The 19,158-nt window shown below is 49.2% G+C and overlaps 1 protein-coding gene across 1 annotated transcript in view; it reads right to left on the bottom strand.

Moving 5' to 3' along the window:
* Positions 1-19,158, bottom strand: part of INSC (INSC spindle orientation adaptor protein) — a 299,236-nt gene that overhangs the window by 122,979 nt on the left and 157,099 nt on the right. The window contains exon 5 of the mRNA XM_088450306.1: positions 17,360-17,483. Within this exon, the coding sequence (XP_088306432.1) occupies positions 17,360-17,483 (124 nt within the window). The remainder of the gene's footprint in view (positions 1-17,359; positions 17,484-19,158) is intronic.

Below are 19,158 nucleotides of genomic sequence, written 5' to 3'. Positions count from 1 at the left end.
AGTATATGTATGATCTGTAAAATCCCCACAGGAGCAGACTTAGGGCCTGATTCAGAGCCGGTCGCTATTTGCGGTCGTTCGTTCCAAAAAAAGGGGTGGCTATTCAAATGAACCGTTCCCTCTTTGCGGTCTGTTCACGCCTCTATGTCTGATTGAGCGAACAAAACTTGCGGTCGTTTTTTGTAAAAATACGCCCCCTGGCCGCTCGCATCCTACGTCATGTCCGCTATTTATTAGATTAATCGAGTACATCGACCAGGGTATGAACTGCTCGATATTCTTGTGGTTGGTTTTTGCTACCACAATTTTGCGAGCAGTTCTGGCTATAAAATAACCCAGTGACGTGGTCAATGACGCTGCTGTATTAATTATGCACACCCATAAAACGCCCGTTTTGACCTTTAAGCACGCCTGCGTTCGGATCTCCACTCCCCGTTTTCAAACACCTTCCCCCGTTACCACCCACATACGCCTCCTCCTGTCACTCAAATTATCAGGCATTCGCTATTTTGCGAGCACATGAATTTTGACCGCACTGACTGGTTCGCGCATGCGTATAACGATCCGTACGCATGCGCAGTTGGGCAAACATCGCTCGGAGCGAACGAGCGGCCGCTTACGAGCAGCTCTGAATCAGGCCCTTAGGGCTCGATTCAGAAACACTTGCTAGATGCGTTCACAAATTCAAGGCAAGGCATTAGCACGCCCACTATGTCTTGGTGTGCGATCGTTTTGTGTATGCAGACGCCCAACAGTCTGTCGTAAGACGCCCACTTGCGCACGTCATCTCCAGGAAGTGTATGCAACCACCTGTAACATCGAGGACCATCGGATGCATACACAGCGCTTGTGGTTGACCATACCATACCGCAAGAACCCTCTAAGTGGTTCAGTGTAAAATACAGCCATGTGACGTGTACTATGATGCTGCCACTTAATTATGCACGCCTCTGAAACGGCGTTAGGTCGCTCAGGCGCGCCTGCGTTTGCACCTCCATTCCCGCGTTTCTAGCGCCAGCCCCTGTCACCACCCACAAACGGCTTCTCCTGTCACTCATTCTGCCGTGCAATCTATGAGCAGCGAGCGATCGCTTCCCAATCGCTCGCACTAGTTCGCGCTATTTATTTTGAATTAGAAATGACATCTATGTAAGATCTATTTCATGGTCCAGGACTGCCATTCCGTTTCTCTTATGTCATATTCTTGTATTGTACCCAATATTTGCTTTTCTCTCATCATTGACAGCAGGGCTATTCAACATGCAGCCCATGAGCTTCTGTGGAACTACACACTCCAGCATGCGCTGACACTGCCTTGCTATAGGGGTTTCTAAAATGGTGGCTGGACATGCTGGGATGTGTAGTTCCACAGCAGCTAAATATCCCTGCTGTACAGCTTTGGTGGCATATGTTCCCTGTTGTACAGCTGTAAAAATTAGAGATGGGAATAGTAACTATATCTATAGCAGCATCGTCAGGAGCGTGAATCCCTTAATAATATAATAAAGATATGTCCTTCTGTGCCCCCAATTAAAAAGAGAAAAGCAAGTGTGAGTTATCACATAATGAGACATTTATATAATTATATGTAAAACAGTAAAAAGTGTACAATTAAAAATGGTTTACCAATAAGTATCAATTAGTGAACAAAACCAGTATCAATGATGGATGGAAAATTCATATTTCAGGGATGACGCAATGTCACTGGATGATTTATATATTCACCGCAATTCTATAGAAGTGGCGGCTACAGTAACTGCCCCTCAGATGGAGGTGAATTAACATCATATTCTATAATACAATACAAAATAACTGTCAAATAAATAAATATATATATATATATATATATATATACACACACACACACACATATATATATAGATATATATATATCTATATATATATATATCTATCTATTGAGGGTGCCGACCCTCTAGGAGTGCACCAGAGCAAGGTACCTGTGGAGTGTTGGGGCTTGGTTGTGTGTGTGTGTGTATATATATATATATATATATATAATATGAGATATGGTAAGAACTTACCCTTGTTATCTCTATTTCTACGAAGTCCATAGGGTTCCACAGGATACCTTGGGGTATAGGTGTGACGTCAGTCGCAGGGCACCAAAGAGTTAAGCTTTCAGCCTCCCAGGATGCACTAGGTCCCCCTCCTATACCCCGCCCCCGGGCCAAGGCACCTCAGTTAGTTACCAAGCCATAGGCCGGAGGAGGAGAAGGAAGAGAGAGAACAAAGATCTGGACACATACAAGAATCACATTCTCACCAGAGGGAGACGGAAAACCGGTGACCAGAGCAAAGCCCATCTGCAGCACAGGTGCGACAGGGCGGGAGTCCTGTGGAACCCTATGGACTTCGTAGAAATAGAGATAACAAGGGTAAGTTCTTACCATATCTCATATTTTCTACTTCAGGGTCCATAGGGTATCCACAGGATACCTTGGGGATGTCCCAAAGCAGTATCCTTTAAGGGTGGGGACGCTCCTGTGCAGAAAGGAGAATCCGCCGCCCGAAGGAAGCATCCTGAGAGGCGAAGGTGTCAAACCTGTAATACCTCACGAAGGTATGGACAGAAGACCACGTAGCAGCCTTGCAGATCTGAACTGCCGAGGCACCACGTCGAGCTGCCCATGAAGGACCCACAGACCTAGTGGAATGAGCCTTCAGAGAAGGAGGGACCGGTAGGCCTTCATGAAGATAAGTTGCAGAAATAGCCATACGGATCCAGGCTGCCAAAGTTTGCTTTGAAGCAGGCCAACCCTTTTTACGGAAGCCATAGAGGACAAACAAAGCGTCCGACTTCCTAAACGAAGAAGTGCGGTCAACATAAGTCCTTAAGGCCCGCACAACATCCAAAGAGGCCTCACCCACGGAAAGACCCGGTGAGTTAAAGGCCGGAACAACTATTTCCTCGTTAACATGAAACTGGGAAACAACTTTGGGAAGAAACTCGGGCCGAGTGCGGAGCACTGCCCTGTTCCCGTGAAAAACCAAGAAAGGGGGTCTACAAGAAAGAGCCCCTAACTCAGAAACACGTCTGGCCGAAGCAATGGCCAGAAGGAAAACAGTCTTAGCTGTTAGCCATTTAATATCCACTGAGCCCAGTGGTTCAAACGGCGGTCCTTGGAGAGCCCTCAGGACCACAGCCAAATCCCAAGGCGCCACAGGTGGAACAAAGGGCGGCTGAATACGGAGAACACCTTGCATAAATGTGCGCACATCCGGGATTGTAGCAATCCTACGGTGAAACCAGACAGATAGGGCCGAAACCTGTACCTTCAAAGAAGCAAGGCGAAGCCCATGATCTAGTCCCGCTTGCAGGAAGGCGAGAATCCGAGACAGACGAAACTCCAGCGGTGCATAACCTCTCGGTCGACACCACTGGAAGAACGTATGCCACACGCGATGGTATATCCTCGCGGAAGACGGTTTCCGAGCTCGTAACATGGTACGCACCACAGAGCTGGAAAACCCCCGGGACCTCAGCATGGCCGTCTCAACAGCCACGCCGTCAAAGACAGCCGAGTCAGGTCCGGGTGAAGGCAAGGACCCTGAGACAGAAGGTCCGGTCGTAGCGGCAACCGCAGAGGACTGTCCCCGGACAGACCCTGAAGGTCTGAGAACCAGTGCCGTCTGGGCCACGCGGGAGCTATCAACAGGAGCGTCCCTCCTTCCTGTTTGAATTTCCGGATTACCCGTGGAAGAAGGGAGACCGGAGGGAACAGGTATGCGAACCGGAACGTCCACCGGACGGACAGAGCATCCACCAGAGACGCCCCTTCGTCTCTTGTGCGAGACCCGTACACCGGCAACTTGTTGTTGTGCCGGGACGCCATGAGGTCGATTTCTGGAAGACCCCACCTGTCCACCAGTAGTTGAAATACGTCCGGGTGCAGGGACCATTCCCCCGGATGAACGTCCTGGCGACTTAGAAAGTCCCCCTCCCAATTTAGCACTCCCGGGATGAAGACCGCTGATATGGCCGGAAGATTGCGCTCCGCCCAAACCAGGATCCGAGAGACCTCTACGAGAGCCGCACGACTGCGAGTTCCTCCTTGCCTGTTTATGTAGGCCACGGTGGTAGCGTTGTCCGACTGGACCTGCAACGGGTGACCCTGGAGAAACCGCTGTGCCTGCTGGAGAGCATTGAAGACCGCACGGAGTTCCAAGATATTTATTGGAAGCTCCGCTTCTGTCGGCGTCCACCTGCCCTGGAAGAAGTGTGGACCCGAAACTGCTCCCCAGCCCCGAAGACTGGTGTCCGTTGTCAACAGGACCCAATTTGGAACCCAGAACGGACGTCCCTTGTTGAGGTGGGTCGTCTTTAACCACCACTCAAGGGACAGGCGAACCTCCGGGGTGAGCACAATCGTCTGGGACTTCAGAGACTGAGGCAGCCCGTTCCATTTGGACAAGATCAGGTGCTGCCGAGGTCTGGAGTGAAACTGGGCGTATTCCACCATGTCGAACACCGACACCATGGAGCCCAGTAACCTCATCGCCGAGTGTAAGGACACCCGGCGGCTGTGCAGACAACTGCGCACCCTTGACTGTAAAGCAGAGATCTTGTCCTCCGTCACGAAGATCCTTTGCTGTCCCGAGTCCAATAAGGCTCCAAGATGCAGAATCCTCCGAGACGGGATTAGAGTGGACTTCTGCCAGTTGATTAGCCAGCCGTGCCGTTGCAGCAGCGCAATGGTCAGGTACAAGTGGTGTAACAGGAGCTCTGGAGATCCTGCCACCAATAACAGGTCGTCCAAGTACGGCAACATGCGGACTCCCTGCAGCCGCAGAGAAGCCGCCATGACCGCCATCACCTTGGTGAAAACACGTGGTGCTGTCGCCAGGCCAAAAGGTAACGCCCGAAACTGGAAGTGGTCGCTGCGGATTGCAAACCGGAGGAACTGTTGATGGCGCAAAAGAATAGGGACATGCAGGTAAGCGTCATGTATGTCCAATGACACCATGTAGTCCCCAGGTTCCAGCACCAGAATGATGGACCTTAGGGTCTCCATCCGAAACTTCGGGACCCGCAAAGACTTGTTGAGTGCTTTGAGGTTGAGAATCGGACGATACGACCCATTGGGTTTCTGTACCAAAAATAGATTTGAATAGAAACCCTGGCCCCTCTGGGAGAATGGAACAGGCACTATAACTCCAGCCTGGAGCATAGTGTGCAATACCTTACGCAGCTCCGTAGCCTTGTTCCGGTCTGATGGTAGACCCGTGGTGAAGAATCGAGCCGGGGGTCTGTGCCGGAAGGAGAGGGCGTATCCGTGGGAAACCACCTCCAGAACCCAAGTGTCTGTCGTAGTGGTCGACCAACACTGGGCGAACTGTAGCAGGCGGCCTCCCACCCTGGGATCCCCCAAAGGGAGGCCCGGACCGTCAGGCCGCAGGCTTGTCATCTGGCTTGGGGGCCGGACGTCTGGTACTCCATGCCTGCCTCCGGGGCTTGACCGATTTCTTAGGGCCAGCCTGTCGAGGAAACGACTGTGGTTTGGGCCTGCCCTGGGCCCTAGATGACCGAAAGGACGATGGTCCAGAACCAGAAGGAGCAGCGGCCGACGGGAGACAAGCAGATTTGGCTGCCGCCAGCGTGGCCACAATCTTATCCAGATCCGGACCGAAGAGAACTTCTCCGGTAAACGGCAACGCTTCCAGACCTTTCTTGGAATCTGCGTCCGCCTTCCAGGATCGCAGCCACAAGGTGCGACGAGCAGCTACCGCTGCTGAAGAAATTCTAGACACCAGAGTACTAATGTCTAGAGCCGCCTCGTTGATGTAGGTGGCCGAATCACGGAGATTGCCAATCAACTCCGCCTGTTCGGCCGGACAGTCGGATTCAAAAGAAGCCTCTAATGAATCCGCCCAGCGCTCCATCGCTCTGGCAACCCAGCAAATGGCCATAGCCGGCGGTGCTGCCCCCCCTGCAAGGGAATAAGCGGACTTCAGGCAGATTTCTACCTTGCGGTCCGTAGCATCCTTAAGGGAGGACATGGATGGCATCGGCAATGTGGCACTACGGACAAGACGGGTCACGTGAGAATCCACCTGTGGAGGGGATTCCCACTTAGCAAAATAATTATCCGCGAACGGATAAGCCACCGCCAGGCGTCTCTGCGGCTGGTATCTTTTGCCAGGTTGTTTCCACGCCTCCTCTAAATGGTCCACCAACTGACCCGAAAGAGGAAAGACTGTGGCATCGCCCTTCACATCTTTGAAAAAGGCATACTTAGATTTAGCCGCTGGGGGAACTTCGTCCTCAATCACCAAGGCTGTGCGGACCGCCCGAATAAGTCCAGGAATATATACTTTGGACTTAGCATCAGCGTCCTTAGTATGGAGAGGTTCCTGATCGTAAGGATCCAGAATCTCCCCATCATCAGACGTCCCTTCGTCATCCTCATAAGGAGCAGACAGAGACGCCACCGGCCTTTTATGAGGCCGCATCACAGACTCCCCTTGCAACACATCCGACAAGTGCTGTACAGAACTCGTCAGGGAGTTAACCCACGCTGGCTCCTGAGAACCCGGGAGCGGGGAAATAGGGAGACTGTGGGGTACCACCAATTGTCGTGGGAACCCCTGCATGGGTGACGACACCACAGACTGCTGGGACAAACCCATCGGAGTAAACGCGGGCTGCGGAGCTAACTGGCCCACTAAAGCTGTTAACGCCTGAGCGAAACAAGCCCAGGGCGGCTCCTGTACCGGTGCTGTAACCGTAATAGGCCACGCCATGGACAAACACTGCCGGCAAAGGCCCTCCGCGCTACCCTCCCCCTCCGCTAACGGTACTTTGCACGTGGTACACTGTAGCCGGAGGGGAAAATCACTTTCAGACATGATGGCACCACGTATGTGACCTCTCTCACCAATTAAGTATTAAATAGGCGAGAGACCACCCTACAGCACCGCACTGCAAGGGCTTTAGCAGAAAGAACAGGGACAGTAATAAAGCTGACAGTTTTGAGAAGATAAAGTTACAGGCAGCAGCGCTAGCACAGTCACATACAATGCAGAGAAATAACAATTCCTGCACTAACAGCGCTGATCACTCAACTACACAGACACAGGGCCTGGTAGGACACAGCGCTGCATACACAGACCTGAGCCACAGCGGAGGAGAGGTATGCGGGGGGACCCAGACCACGATGCTTCCTTCCAGGCTTCTAGCAGCGTTCACCATGCGTTGCAGAGAAGATGGCCGCCGAGGAGCAGAGAGAAGCTGGCCTGGGGGAGGAGCGCTGACACAGGACCAGTCAGCACAGTGCAGAGAGGGCTGTGTGCAGCGGGGGAGGCGCCGGCTGTGAGACAGGGGAGGCGCGCTCCCCTGGCATGCATTTAACCCCTGGGACGCCGCAGCGCTACCGCTCTGCTGCGGTCCGCTGTCCCAGGGGGTAGTGGAAGCGCAGGTTGGTCGCCTGGCTCCACGCTGCAGCCAGTCCCCAGGGAGCCCCCTGCCTGGGGACTTAGAACCATGTGATCAGCGGGGACCCACCGCGGGACCCCGCTGCTTACCTCTGTCCCCCTTGAATCCGGCCATGGTCCGGAGCATCTGGGGTCACCGCTAGCTGTGACCCCAGACGCCCACCAGCATCCCCGGATCAGTACCGGCGTTCTGGTACTGGCGGGGTGTAGGGAAGACAGCATGGACGTCAGGACTGACTGTCCATGCTGTTCATCCAGATGTGCAGCCACAGCTGCATGAAGAAAAAGCTTCAGGGGCTCTTCTAGCCCCCACTCCAACAGGTGCACCCGACTCCGGCCGGGCACCAAACTAAACTGAGGTGCCTTGGCCCGGGGGCGGGGTATAGGAGGGGGACCTAGTGCATCCTGGGAGGCTGAAAGCTTAACTCTTTGGTGCCCTGCGACTGACGTCACACCTATACCCCAAGGTATCCTGTGGATACCCTATGGACCCTGAAGTAGAAATATATATATATATACACATACATAGTCAGGTGCATAAATATTGGGACATTGACAGAATTTTCATATTTTGGCCTCTATTCACCACCACAATGGCTTTGTAATGAAACAAACAAGATATGCTGTAACTGCAGACTTTCAGATTTAATTTGAGGGTAATTACATCCAAATCAGGTGAATGGTGTAGGAATTACAACCATTTCTATATGTGCCTCCCACTTTTTAAGGGGCCAAAAGTAATGGGACAAACTAAACAAACCTAAATCTAACTTTCACTTTTTAATACTTTGTTGCAAATCCTTTGCAGGCAATTACAGCCTGAAGTCTGGAACGCATAGACATCACCAGACGCTGGGTTTCATCCCTGGTGATGATCTGCCAGGCCTCTACTGCAAATGTCTTCAGTTCCTGCTTGTTCTTGGGGCATTTTCCCTTCAGTTTTGTCTTCATCAAGTGAAATGCATGCTCAATCGGATTCAGGTCAGGGGATTGACTTGGCCATTGCATAACATTCCACTTTTTAGCCTTAAAAAACTCTTTGGTTGCTTTTGCAGTATGCTTCGGGTCATTGTCCATCTGCACTGTGAAGCACTGTCCAATGAGTTCTGAAGCATTTGACTGAATATGAGCATATAATATTGCCCGAAACACTTCAGAATTCATTCTGCTGCTTTTGTCAGCAGTCACATCATCAATAAATACAAGGGAACCAGTTCCATTGGCAGCCATACATGCCCACACCATGACACTACCACCACCATGCTTCACTGATGAGGTGGTATGTTTTGGATCATGAGCAGTTACTTTCCTTCTCCATACTCTTCTCTTCCCATCACTCTGGTACAAGTTGATCTTTGTCTCATCTGCCCATAGGATGTTGTTCCAGAACTGTAATGGCTTTTTTAGATGTTGTTTGGCAAACTCTAATCTGGTCTTCCTGTTTTTGAGGCTCACCAATGGTTTACATCTTGTGGTGAACCCTCTATATTCACTCTTGTGAAGTCTTCTCTTGATTGTTGACTTTGACACATATACATCTACCTCCTGCATAATGTTCTTGATTTGGCCAACTATTGTGAAGGGGTTTTTCTTCACCAGGGAAATAATTCTTCTGTCATCCACCACAGTTGTTTTCCGTGGTCTTCCGGGTTGCTGAGCTCTCCGATGCGTTCTTTCTTTTCAAGAATGTTCCAAACAGTTGATTTGGCCACACCTAATGTTTTTGCTATCTCTCTGATGGGTTTGTTTTGATTTTTCAGCCTAATGATGGCTTGCTTCACTGATAGTGACAGCTCTTTGGATCTCATATTGAGAGTCGACAGCAACTGATTCCAAATGCAAATGTCACACCTAGAATCAACTCCAGACTTTTTAGCTCCTTAATTGATAATGAAATAACGAGGGAATAGCCCACACCTGTCCATGAAATAGCTTTTGAGTTGATAGTCCCATTACTTTTGGCCCCTTAAAAAGAGGGAGGCACATATAGAAACCATTGTAATTCCTACACCGTTCACCTGATTTGGATGTAATTACCCTCAAATTAAATCTGAAAGTCTGCAGTTAAAGCACATCTTGTTTGTTTCATTTCAAAGCCATTGTGGTGGTGAATAGAGGCCAAAATATGAAAATTCTGTCAATGTCCCAATATTTATGCACCAGACTGTGTGTATATATATATATATATATATATATATATACACACATACACTGTATATACATACAGAAGAATAGAACGTCCCCAAAGGAAACACCTGTGTGATTAGTGTGACACTAATCTGTGACGCTGAGATTTACCCTGTAGTGTCTGACACTTAACTAAGAGGAGGTACTGAAGTTTCTATTTTCATATTAAGGCGAGTTTCTTATGGGTGCTACAATATCAGGTGACAGACATACTGTCAGGATAAGTGGCATCTGATTAAACTGACCCTGGTGCATGTATGTATGTAATGTATGTATGTATGGTATGTATGTACTGTATGTATGTATGTATGTATGTATGGTATGTATGTATTACAGAAATTAAATTGTAAGCTCCACTATGGCAGAGACAGATTTCTCCACTAATTATACAGTGCAGAGGAATAATGACAATATGGCTGCTGGGGATTGCACAGACAGGGACTATATACACAGACCATCTTGCATCCCATAGAGAATCGGTACTAGAAGGTAACACAATGACCAAGCTGCAACAAGCACCAGGCTCTAACCATCTCCCCAGGTTTTACAGTAATCCGGACGACATGTCAGTGTATATTTATTTAGGACTTGTCACTCTGGTAAATAATGTATTAAAGCTTTTTGTAGGATATTAGGGCAGCGTTTGGCTGCGGAGGATGAGAGAAATAATGGAGGAGGATAATGACAATAAGAGGTGGCCTTTCCTGCAGCAGTGTAACCTTAGGCAGACGCGTGGCACCACAGCAAAGCATTACATCATGGGATGACATCATTCCCCATGAATTACTGAACAGTGCGCCAGACGCTGGTTGCATGAGAGGCCCTGGCAGCGATTAGCTCACAATGTACACGCAGAGCTGCCCATCACCCGTCAGTGCTCACTATTCTCTCTCTTCACATTTTCATTTTCTTAAATGGATCTGTGCTGAATGTGATACAATTACAGAATTATCTAAATAAGATGTTTCCAGATAAAAGGCACCAAGAACGTTATGGAAACAAATCTTAAATGGCATCTGCTAATGCTAAACCAGGAGTGAGTTAGGTACAAACATACTCTACATTTGAGACTGTTAAAATGAATTGAAAATTATTAAAACATTTGTAGTATGCAGCTCAAACTACACGTGCCTGCAGCTCCAACTACACACGCCTGCAGCTCCAACACCACACGCCTGCAGCTCCAACACCACACGCCTGCAGCTCCAACACCACACGCCTGCAGCTCCAACTACACACGCCTGCAGCTCCAACACCACACGCCTGCAGCTCCAACTACACACGCCTGCAGCTCCAACACCACACGCCTGCAGCTCCAACTACACGTGCCTGCAGCTCAAACTACACGTGCCTGCAGCTCCAACTACACGTGCCTGCAGCTCCAACACCACACGCCTGCAGCTCCAACTACACACACCTGCAGCTCCAACTACACACGCCTGCAGCTCCAACTACACACGCCTGCAGCTCCAACACCACACGCCTGCAGCTCCAACTACACGTGCCTGCAGCTCAAACTACACGTGCCTGCAGCTCAAACTACACGTGCCTGCAGCTCCAACTACACACGCCTGCAGCTCCAACTACACACGCCTGCAGCTCCAACACCACACGCCTGCAGCTCCAACACCACACGCCTGCAGCTCCAACACCACACGCCTGGAGCTCCAACACCACACGCCTGCAGCTCCAACTACTTGTGCCTGCAGCTCCAACTACACACGCCTGCAGCTCCAACTACAAACGCCTGCAGCTCCAACTACAAACGCCTGCAGCTCCAACTACACGTGCCTGCAGCTCAAACTACACGTGCCTGCAGCTCAAACTACACACGCCTTGCAGCTCCAACTACACACGCCTGCAGCTCCAACACCACACGCCTGCAGCTCCAACTACACACGCCTGCAGCTCCAACTACACACGCCTGCAGCTCCAACACCACACGCCTGCAGCTCCAACTACACGTGCCTGCAGCTCCAACTACACGTGCCTGCAGCTCCACCACACGTGCCTGCAGCTCCAACTACACACGCCTGCAGCTCCAACACCACACGCCTGCAGCTTCAACACCACACGCCTGGAGCTCCAACACCACACGCCTGGAGCTCCAACACCACACGCCTGGAGCTCCAACACCACACGCCTGCAGCTCCAACACCACATGCCTGCAGCTCCAACTACTTGTGCCTGCAGCTCCAACTACACACGCCTGCAGCTCCAACACCACACGCCTGCAGCTCCAACACCACACGCCTGCAGCTCCAACACCACACGCCTGCAGCTCCAACACCACACGCCTGCAGCTCCAACTACACACGCCTGCAGCTCCAACTACACACGCCTGCAGCTCAAACTACACACGCCTGCAGCTCCAACTACACATGCCTGCAGCTCCAACTACACGTGCCTGCAGCTCCAACACCACACGCCTGCAGCTCCAACACCACACGCCTGCAGCTCCAACACCACACGCCTGCAGCTCCAACACCACACGCCTGCAGCTCCAACACCACACGCCTGCAGCTCCAACTAAATGTGCCTGCAGCTCCAACTACACACGCCTGCAGCTCCAACACCACACGCCTGCAGCTCCAACTACACACGCCTGCAGCTCCAACTACACACGCCTGCAGCTCCAACTACACGCGCCTGCAGCTCCAACTACACGCGCCTGCAGCTCCAACTACACGCGCCTGCAGCTCCAACTACACACGCCTGCAGCTCCTCCAACTACACACGCCTGCAGCTGCAACTACACATGCCTGCAGCGCCAACTACACACGCCTGCAGATATAGCTACACGTGCCTGCTACATGCATTTGCAGCTCTAACCACACGTGCCTGCAGATATAGCTACAAGTGTCTGCTACATGTGCCTGCGGTAATTACATGCGTCTGCAGCTTTTACTACACGCGCCTGCCGATATAGCGTCATGCGTCTGCTACATGTGCCTGCAGCTCCGACTACACGTGTCTGCAGCTGACTACATGCGCTGGCAGCTTTTACTACACATGCCTGTAGATATAGCTTTATGCGCCTCTACCTACATGTGTCTGCAGATATACCTACATGCGCCTGCTACACATGCCTTCAGCGCCAATTACACGCTCATGCAGATATAGCTACACACGGCTGCAGCTCTAACTGCACTCGTGTCTGCAACTATGTAACTGTGTCTATTACTATGTTACTTGGGGGTTTATTCATGAAGCGGTGAAAAGAGTGGAGAAGTTGTCCATGGCAGCCAATCAGCTTTGAGGTTTCATTTATCAAGTACATTGTGCAAAATAATAGGTAGGAGCTGTTGGTTGCCATGGGCAACTTCTTCACTGGCACACTTCTCCACTCTTTTCACTGCTTCATGAACAGACCCCTTGGTCTGTTAGTATGCAACAGTATCTGTCACTACGATACTGTGTCTGTTACTATGTAACTGCGTCTGTTACTATGTTACTTTGTCTGTTAGTATGCAACAGTATCTGTCACTACGTTACTGTGTCTGCAATATGTAACTGCATCTGTTACTATGTTACTTTGTCTGTTAGTATGCAACATCATCTGTCACTACGTTACTGTGTCTGTTACTATGTAACTGTGTCTGTTACTATGTTACTTTGTCTGTTACTATGTTACTTTGTCTGTTAGTATGCAACAGTATCTGTCACTACGTTACTGTGTCTGTTACTATGTAACTGTGTCTGTTACTATGTTACTTTGTCTGTTACTATGTTACTTTGTCTGTTAGTATGCAACAGTATCTGTCACTACGTTACTGTGTCTGTTACTATGTAGCTGCGTCTGTTACTAAGTAACTGCGTCTGTTACTATGTTACTTTGTCTGTTAGTAAGCAACAGTATCTGTCACTACGTTACTGTGTCTGCAACTATGTATCTGCATCTGTTAGTATGCAACAGTATCTGGCACTACATTACTGTGCCTGCAATATGTAACTGTGTCTGTTACTATGTTACTTTGTCTGTTAGTATGCAACAGCATCTGTCACTATGTTACTGTGTCTGCAATATGTAACTGCGCCTGTTACTATGTTACTTTGTCTGTTAGTATGCAACAGTATCTGTCACTACGTTACTGTGTCTGCAACTATGTAACTGTGGGTCTCATTCAGACCCGCTCGCGAGCACTGTACACTCGCAAGCGGCTTGATGGTGCCAAGTGCGCATGCTCCAGGTCTCGCACCAAAGAGGGCGTGCTGTCGATGGTGATTGACAGCACGCCCCATTTGGTGGGCGTGCCGGGGGCATGGCTGCCCAGAAGGAGGCGTTCCCATGGGAACGCCTACCGTCTGGGTCTGGCCCCACTGACATCACTAGTGATGTCAGTGGGAGTGATTTGGGCTCTGATAGAGCCAAAATCACTCCAGGGCTTGCGGCAACGAGACCCTACCGCAAGGGTCTCGTCGCAAGCCCGATGGTCGCAATGGTCTTGACCATCGCGACCATCATCATGGACGCTCGCATAAGCTGTGGGTGGTAACTCGCAGCTATGCGAGCGTCCAGGAGGACGCACAAAAAAAAACAAAAACGCCCTGATTCAGAGCAGGCGCTCGTTCAGAGCGTCCGGCTCTGGATCAGGCCCTGTATCTGTTAGTATGCAACAGTATCTGTCACTATGTTACTTTGTCTGTTAGTATGCAACAGTATCTGTCACTATGTTACTGTGTCTGCAACTATGTAACTGCGTCTGTTACTATGTTACTTTGTCTGTTAGTATGCAACAGCATCTGTCACTATGTTACTGTGTCTGCAACTATGTATCTGCGTCTGTTACTATGTTTCTTTGTCTGTTAGTATGCAACAGCATCTGTCACTATGTTACTGTGTCTGCAACTATGTAACTGTGTTACTATGTTACTTTGTTAGTATGCAACAGTATCTGTCACTACATTACTGTGTCTGCAACTATGTAACTGCGTCTGTTACTATGTTACTTTGTCTGTTAGTATGCAACAGCATCTGTCACTATGTTACTGTGTCTGCAACTATGTAACTGTGTGTTACTATGTTACTTTGTTAGTATGCAACAGTATCTGTCACTACATTACTGTGTCTGCAACTATGTAACTGCGTCTGTTACTATGTTACTTTGTCTGTTAGTATGCAACAGTATCTGTCACTACATTACTGTGTCTGCAACTATGTAACTGCATCTGTTACTATGTTACTTTGTCTGTTAGTATGCAACAGCATCTGTCACTATGTTACTGTGTCTGCAACTATGTAACTGTGTGTTACTATGTTACTTTGTTAGTATGCAACAGTATCTGTCACTACATTACTGTGTCTGCAACTATGTAACTGCGTCTGTTACTATGTTACTTTGTCTGTTAGTATGCAACAGTATCTGTCACTATGTTACTGTGTCTGCAACTATGTAACTGCGTCTGTTACTATGTTACTTTGTCTGTTAGTATGCAACAGCATCTGTCACTATGTTACTGTGTCTGCAACTATGTAACTGTGTATTACTATGTTACTTTGTTAGTATGCAACAGTATCTGTCACTACGTTACTGTGTCTGCAACTATGTAACTGCATCTGTTACTATGTTACTTTGTCTGTTAGTATGCAACAGCATCTGTCACTATGTTACTGTGTCTGCAACTATGTAACTGTGTGTTACTATGTTACTTTTTTAGTATGCAACAGTATCTGTCACTACATTACTGTGTCTGCAACTATGTAACTGCGTCTGTTACTATGTTACTTTGTCTGTTAGTATGCAACAGCATCTGTCACTATGTTGCTGTGTCTGAAACTATGTAACTGTGTGTTACTATGTTACTTTGTCTGTTAGTATGCAACAGCATCTGTCACTACGTTACTGTGTCTGAAACTATGTATCTGCGTCTGTTACTATGTTACTTTGTTAGTATGCAACAGTATCTGTCACTACGTTTCTGTGTCTGCGACAATGTAACTGCTTCTTTACTATGTTACTTTGTCTGTTAGTATGCAACAGTATCTGTCACTACGTTACTGTGCCTGCAACTATGTAACCGTCTGTTACTATGTTACTTTGGGTCTCATTCAGACCCGCTCGCGAGCGCAGGATGCTCGCAAGCGGGTCGATGGTACCCAAATGCGCATGTGCACGACGGAGGCTGCTCCGTCGTGCGCATGCGCGAGACCCGGCGAGCGACGGGGAAGCCGTCGCTCGGGGTCTCGCACCAAAGGGGGCGTGCTGTCGATGGTGAGTGACAGCACACCCCCTTTGGTGGGCATGCCGGGGCGTGGCTGCCCAGACGGAGGCGTTCCCATGGGAACGCCTACCGTCTGGGAACAGCCCCACTGACATCACTAGTGATGTCAGTGGGAGTGATTTTGGCTCTGATAGAGCCAAAATCACTCCAGGGCTTGCGGTCACCGAGACCCTACCGCAGGGTCTTGTCGCAAGCCCGATGGTCACGATGGTCTTGACCATCGCGACCATCATCATGGACGCTCGCATAAGCTGTGGGTGGTAACCCACAGCTATGCGAGCGTCCAGGAGGACGCACCAAAAAAAAACAAAAAACGCCCTGATTCAGAGCGGGCGCTCATTCAGAGCGTCCGGCTCTGAATCAGGCCCTTTGTCTGTTAGTATGCAACAGCATCTGTCACTACGTTACTGTGCCTGCAACTACATAACTGCATCTGTTACTATGTTACTTTGTCTGTCACTATGAGCCTACTTCAGAGTTGTTTGCAAACCTGATGGTTTATGCAGATCTCCAATGTTTCTCAATCTCACCATGCGCAGGATCTGAATGTCTGTACATGGTCGCAGTGCTCCCTAAGCTGCAGCATTATTGGCATGCAGCAGCTGTTTGGGGACGGGGAGGGGACCGCCAACATTACAGAATATGGGGGCATATTGGTCCTATTTTCTGGCCGCGAGCTGAGGCCAGTGGCTGCGTCCATGGAGGAAGCTTCAATGGTCCCAGAAGCGTAAAAACAACGGTCGTCCTGAGTAACCCGAGGGTTACTCAGATGACCGATGCTCATGCAGATGATCACAAAATCTTGCAGTCGGTGTTTTTCAACTACAGCCGCCGCCTGCTGCTTTTACATATGTTTGTATAGCAGCTGCATCTGTGCATTTAGTGTCCATCTCTGAATCAGGCCCACCTGTCACTGCGCCTGCACTTGTGTCACTGCACCTGTCACTGCGCCTGCACTTGTGTCACTGCACCTGTCACTGCGCCTGCACCTGTGTCAATGCACCTGTGTCACTGCGCCTGCACCTGTGTCAATGCACCTGTCACTGCGCCTGCACCTGTGTCACTGCGCCTGCACCTGTGTCACTGCGCCTGCACCTGTGTCACTGCACCTGCTCCTGTGTTTCTACGTCTGTCACTATTTTTCTGCATCTATGACTATGTTACTGTGTCTGTCACTATGTTACGGTGTATGATTACTGTATGTATCAGTGGCTACAACTCCACCTACTGTATGTAACAATGTGTCACTGCTACTGTACCTGCAACTATGCACTATGTAATTGAATATGTAAGCATTTAACTGCATGTGTATGAAAGCATGTAATTGTATGTTCAACTATGCCTGCACCTGTGCAACTGTTTCTGTAGTGTGTAACCACATGTAACTCTGCATACAAGCAATACAAAATAGGAGTATATAAAAAACATGACATGCTGCATGACGTGTATTTACATGCTGGTCATTGACATATCTGAATCACATGGTTTATTTGATTACCTTGACTTCCTGAATTAATGCCAGATTGATCAGCTGACTAAAATACTGTCCGACTGATGTTAGGGTCTCGTTAATGCAGAATTTCATTGAGAACAGTGTCTCCTCATCTTCGGTCTGGGTGCACCTAATGGTAAAACCGGGATCCAATTAAGAATTGAACAAAATGGAACAATGGAGACATGACATTGTGTTTTTACATATCTTGCACACACTGACTATATGCCTGGGCAAACTGTAGCCAGATCTGGCATACCCATAAGTTGTAGAGTATTGTGGGGCCACAGCTAACCCCCTGTATGGTTTGAACAATGTTGTCCCCATCGTCTTTGAGGTCAGGCGTAGCCTGGGAGAAATCTTGAATGCGAGATTGGGAAGAGAGCAGAGGCAGGGTGTGAGGAGAGGAGGCTGGAAACGTAGGAAGGAGCGGTGATGGCTTTGTAGCTGAGAGAGGAGGCCATGGAGGAGCCTATTACACTAATCAAGATGGGAAATGATGGGTGTATGAATGGGAGTTTTAGTAGCATCCAAAGTGAGAAGGCCTGACTCTGTAAAAATTGCTGAAGTAGGAGCGGCAGGATTGTGCAAGGGGCTGTATGTGGGGGAAGTAGTAAAGAGTAGAGTCAAGGGAGATGCCTGACCTTGTGGAAAGAAGGAGAGTGACGTTGTCAAAAGACAGTTGGGAGTAGAGGGAGCTCTTGGCTGGGGAAAAACTATAAGTTGTGGATGTGATGGCTGACTGAATGTGACAGGGCAAAGGACAGAGGTCCAGGGAAGAGAAGTAAATTAGGCCATCATCGGCATTAGCAGTGGTAGTGAAGGCCAAAAGAACTGCTAGTCTCACTGAGGAAAGACGTATAGAGGGAAAAGAGAAGGAGCTCAAGGACAGAACCTTGGGGGACCTCGACGAGAAGAGGAAGCAGAGGGTAGGTGGTGGAAGATGTAGATACAGAGAAGTGGTTGGCCAAAAAAACAATTAAGCGTTAAAGAGCTGAGTCATGAAGCCCAATGGACTGGAGGGTTTGGAGGAGAAGGGGATGGTCAACAGTATCAAAAGCTGCGTGGAGATGAATAATAGAGAACTGGCTTTTGGATTTGGCCACGAGAAGGTCATCCGTAACCATAGTGCGGGCAGATTCTGTAGAATGAAGAAACAGAAAGATAGCTTGGACAGGGTTTATAAAGTAATGAGAGGAGAGGAAGGATGAAAGACTGTTGAACACCACCCACTCCAGGAGCTTGGAGGCAAAGGGGAGAAATGGGAAGATAGGTAACGTGGAAGGAGAGGTCAAGAGATGGTTTCTTAATGTGGGAGATAAAGGTGAAGGTTGAAGGATGAAAGGAAGGTGCCAGAAGAGAGAAATAAATTGACCAGGTGTGCATATGCTTCAGGGTGGCAGGGATCAGAAGATGTTGACGGGAATGGGACTTCAGTCCTGGGGACCAGGGGGAAGAAGGACAAGGTTGGCAGTACTGCTAGGGGGAGACAGAGGTGGGGACTGAAGTGAAAAGATGTCATCAGAGGGGTGAACATATGGAGGAGGGAAGGATAGTGGAGCGGGGAAGAGGTGGAATTTGAAGATAACAAAGAGACTGCAAAAGTTAGAGGCCTGGGATGAGAGGAGGGATTTGAAGTTGGATGGTTTTGTGAGTGACAGAGCAGAGCTATAGGATGATAGAATGAACCTGAAGTGAAGGCAGTCGGCAAGAGGGCACAGCGTCCACCAGAGGTATTCAGGAATGCGAGTGTACTTTTGAAGAAAGCAGGTCAGAGAATAGTGCCAGTGTTGGGAGGGGATTCT

This window comes from Taudactylus pleione, unplaced genomic scaffold, assembly GCF_031769625.1.
Source record: "Taudactylus pleione unplaced genomic scaffold, aTauple2 ptg000515l, whole genome shotgun sequence".
NCBI classification, from domain to species: domain Eukaryota; kingdom Metazoa; phylum Chordata; class Amphibia; order Anura; family Myobatrachidae; genus Taudactylus; species Taudactylus pleione.
The sequence above is the reverse complement of the archived record's forward strand: the minus strand, read 5'-3'. Positions and strand labels throughout refer to the sequence as shown.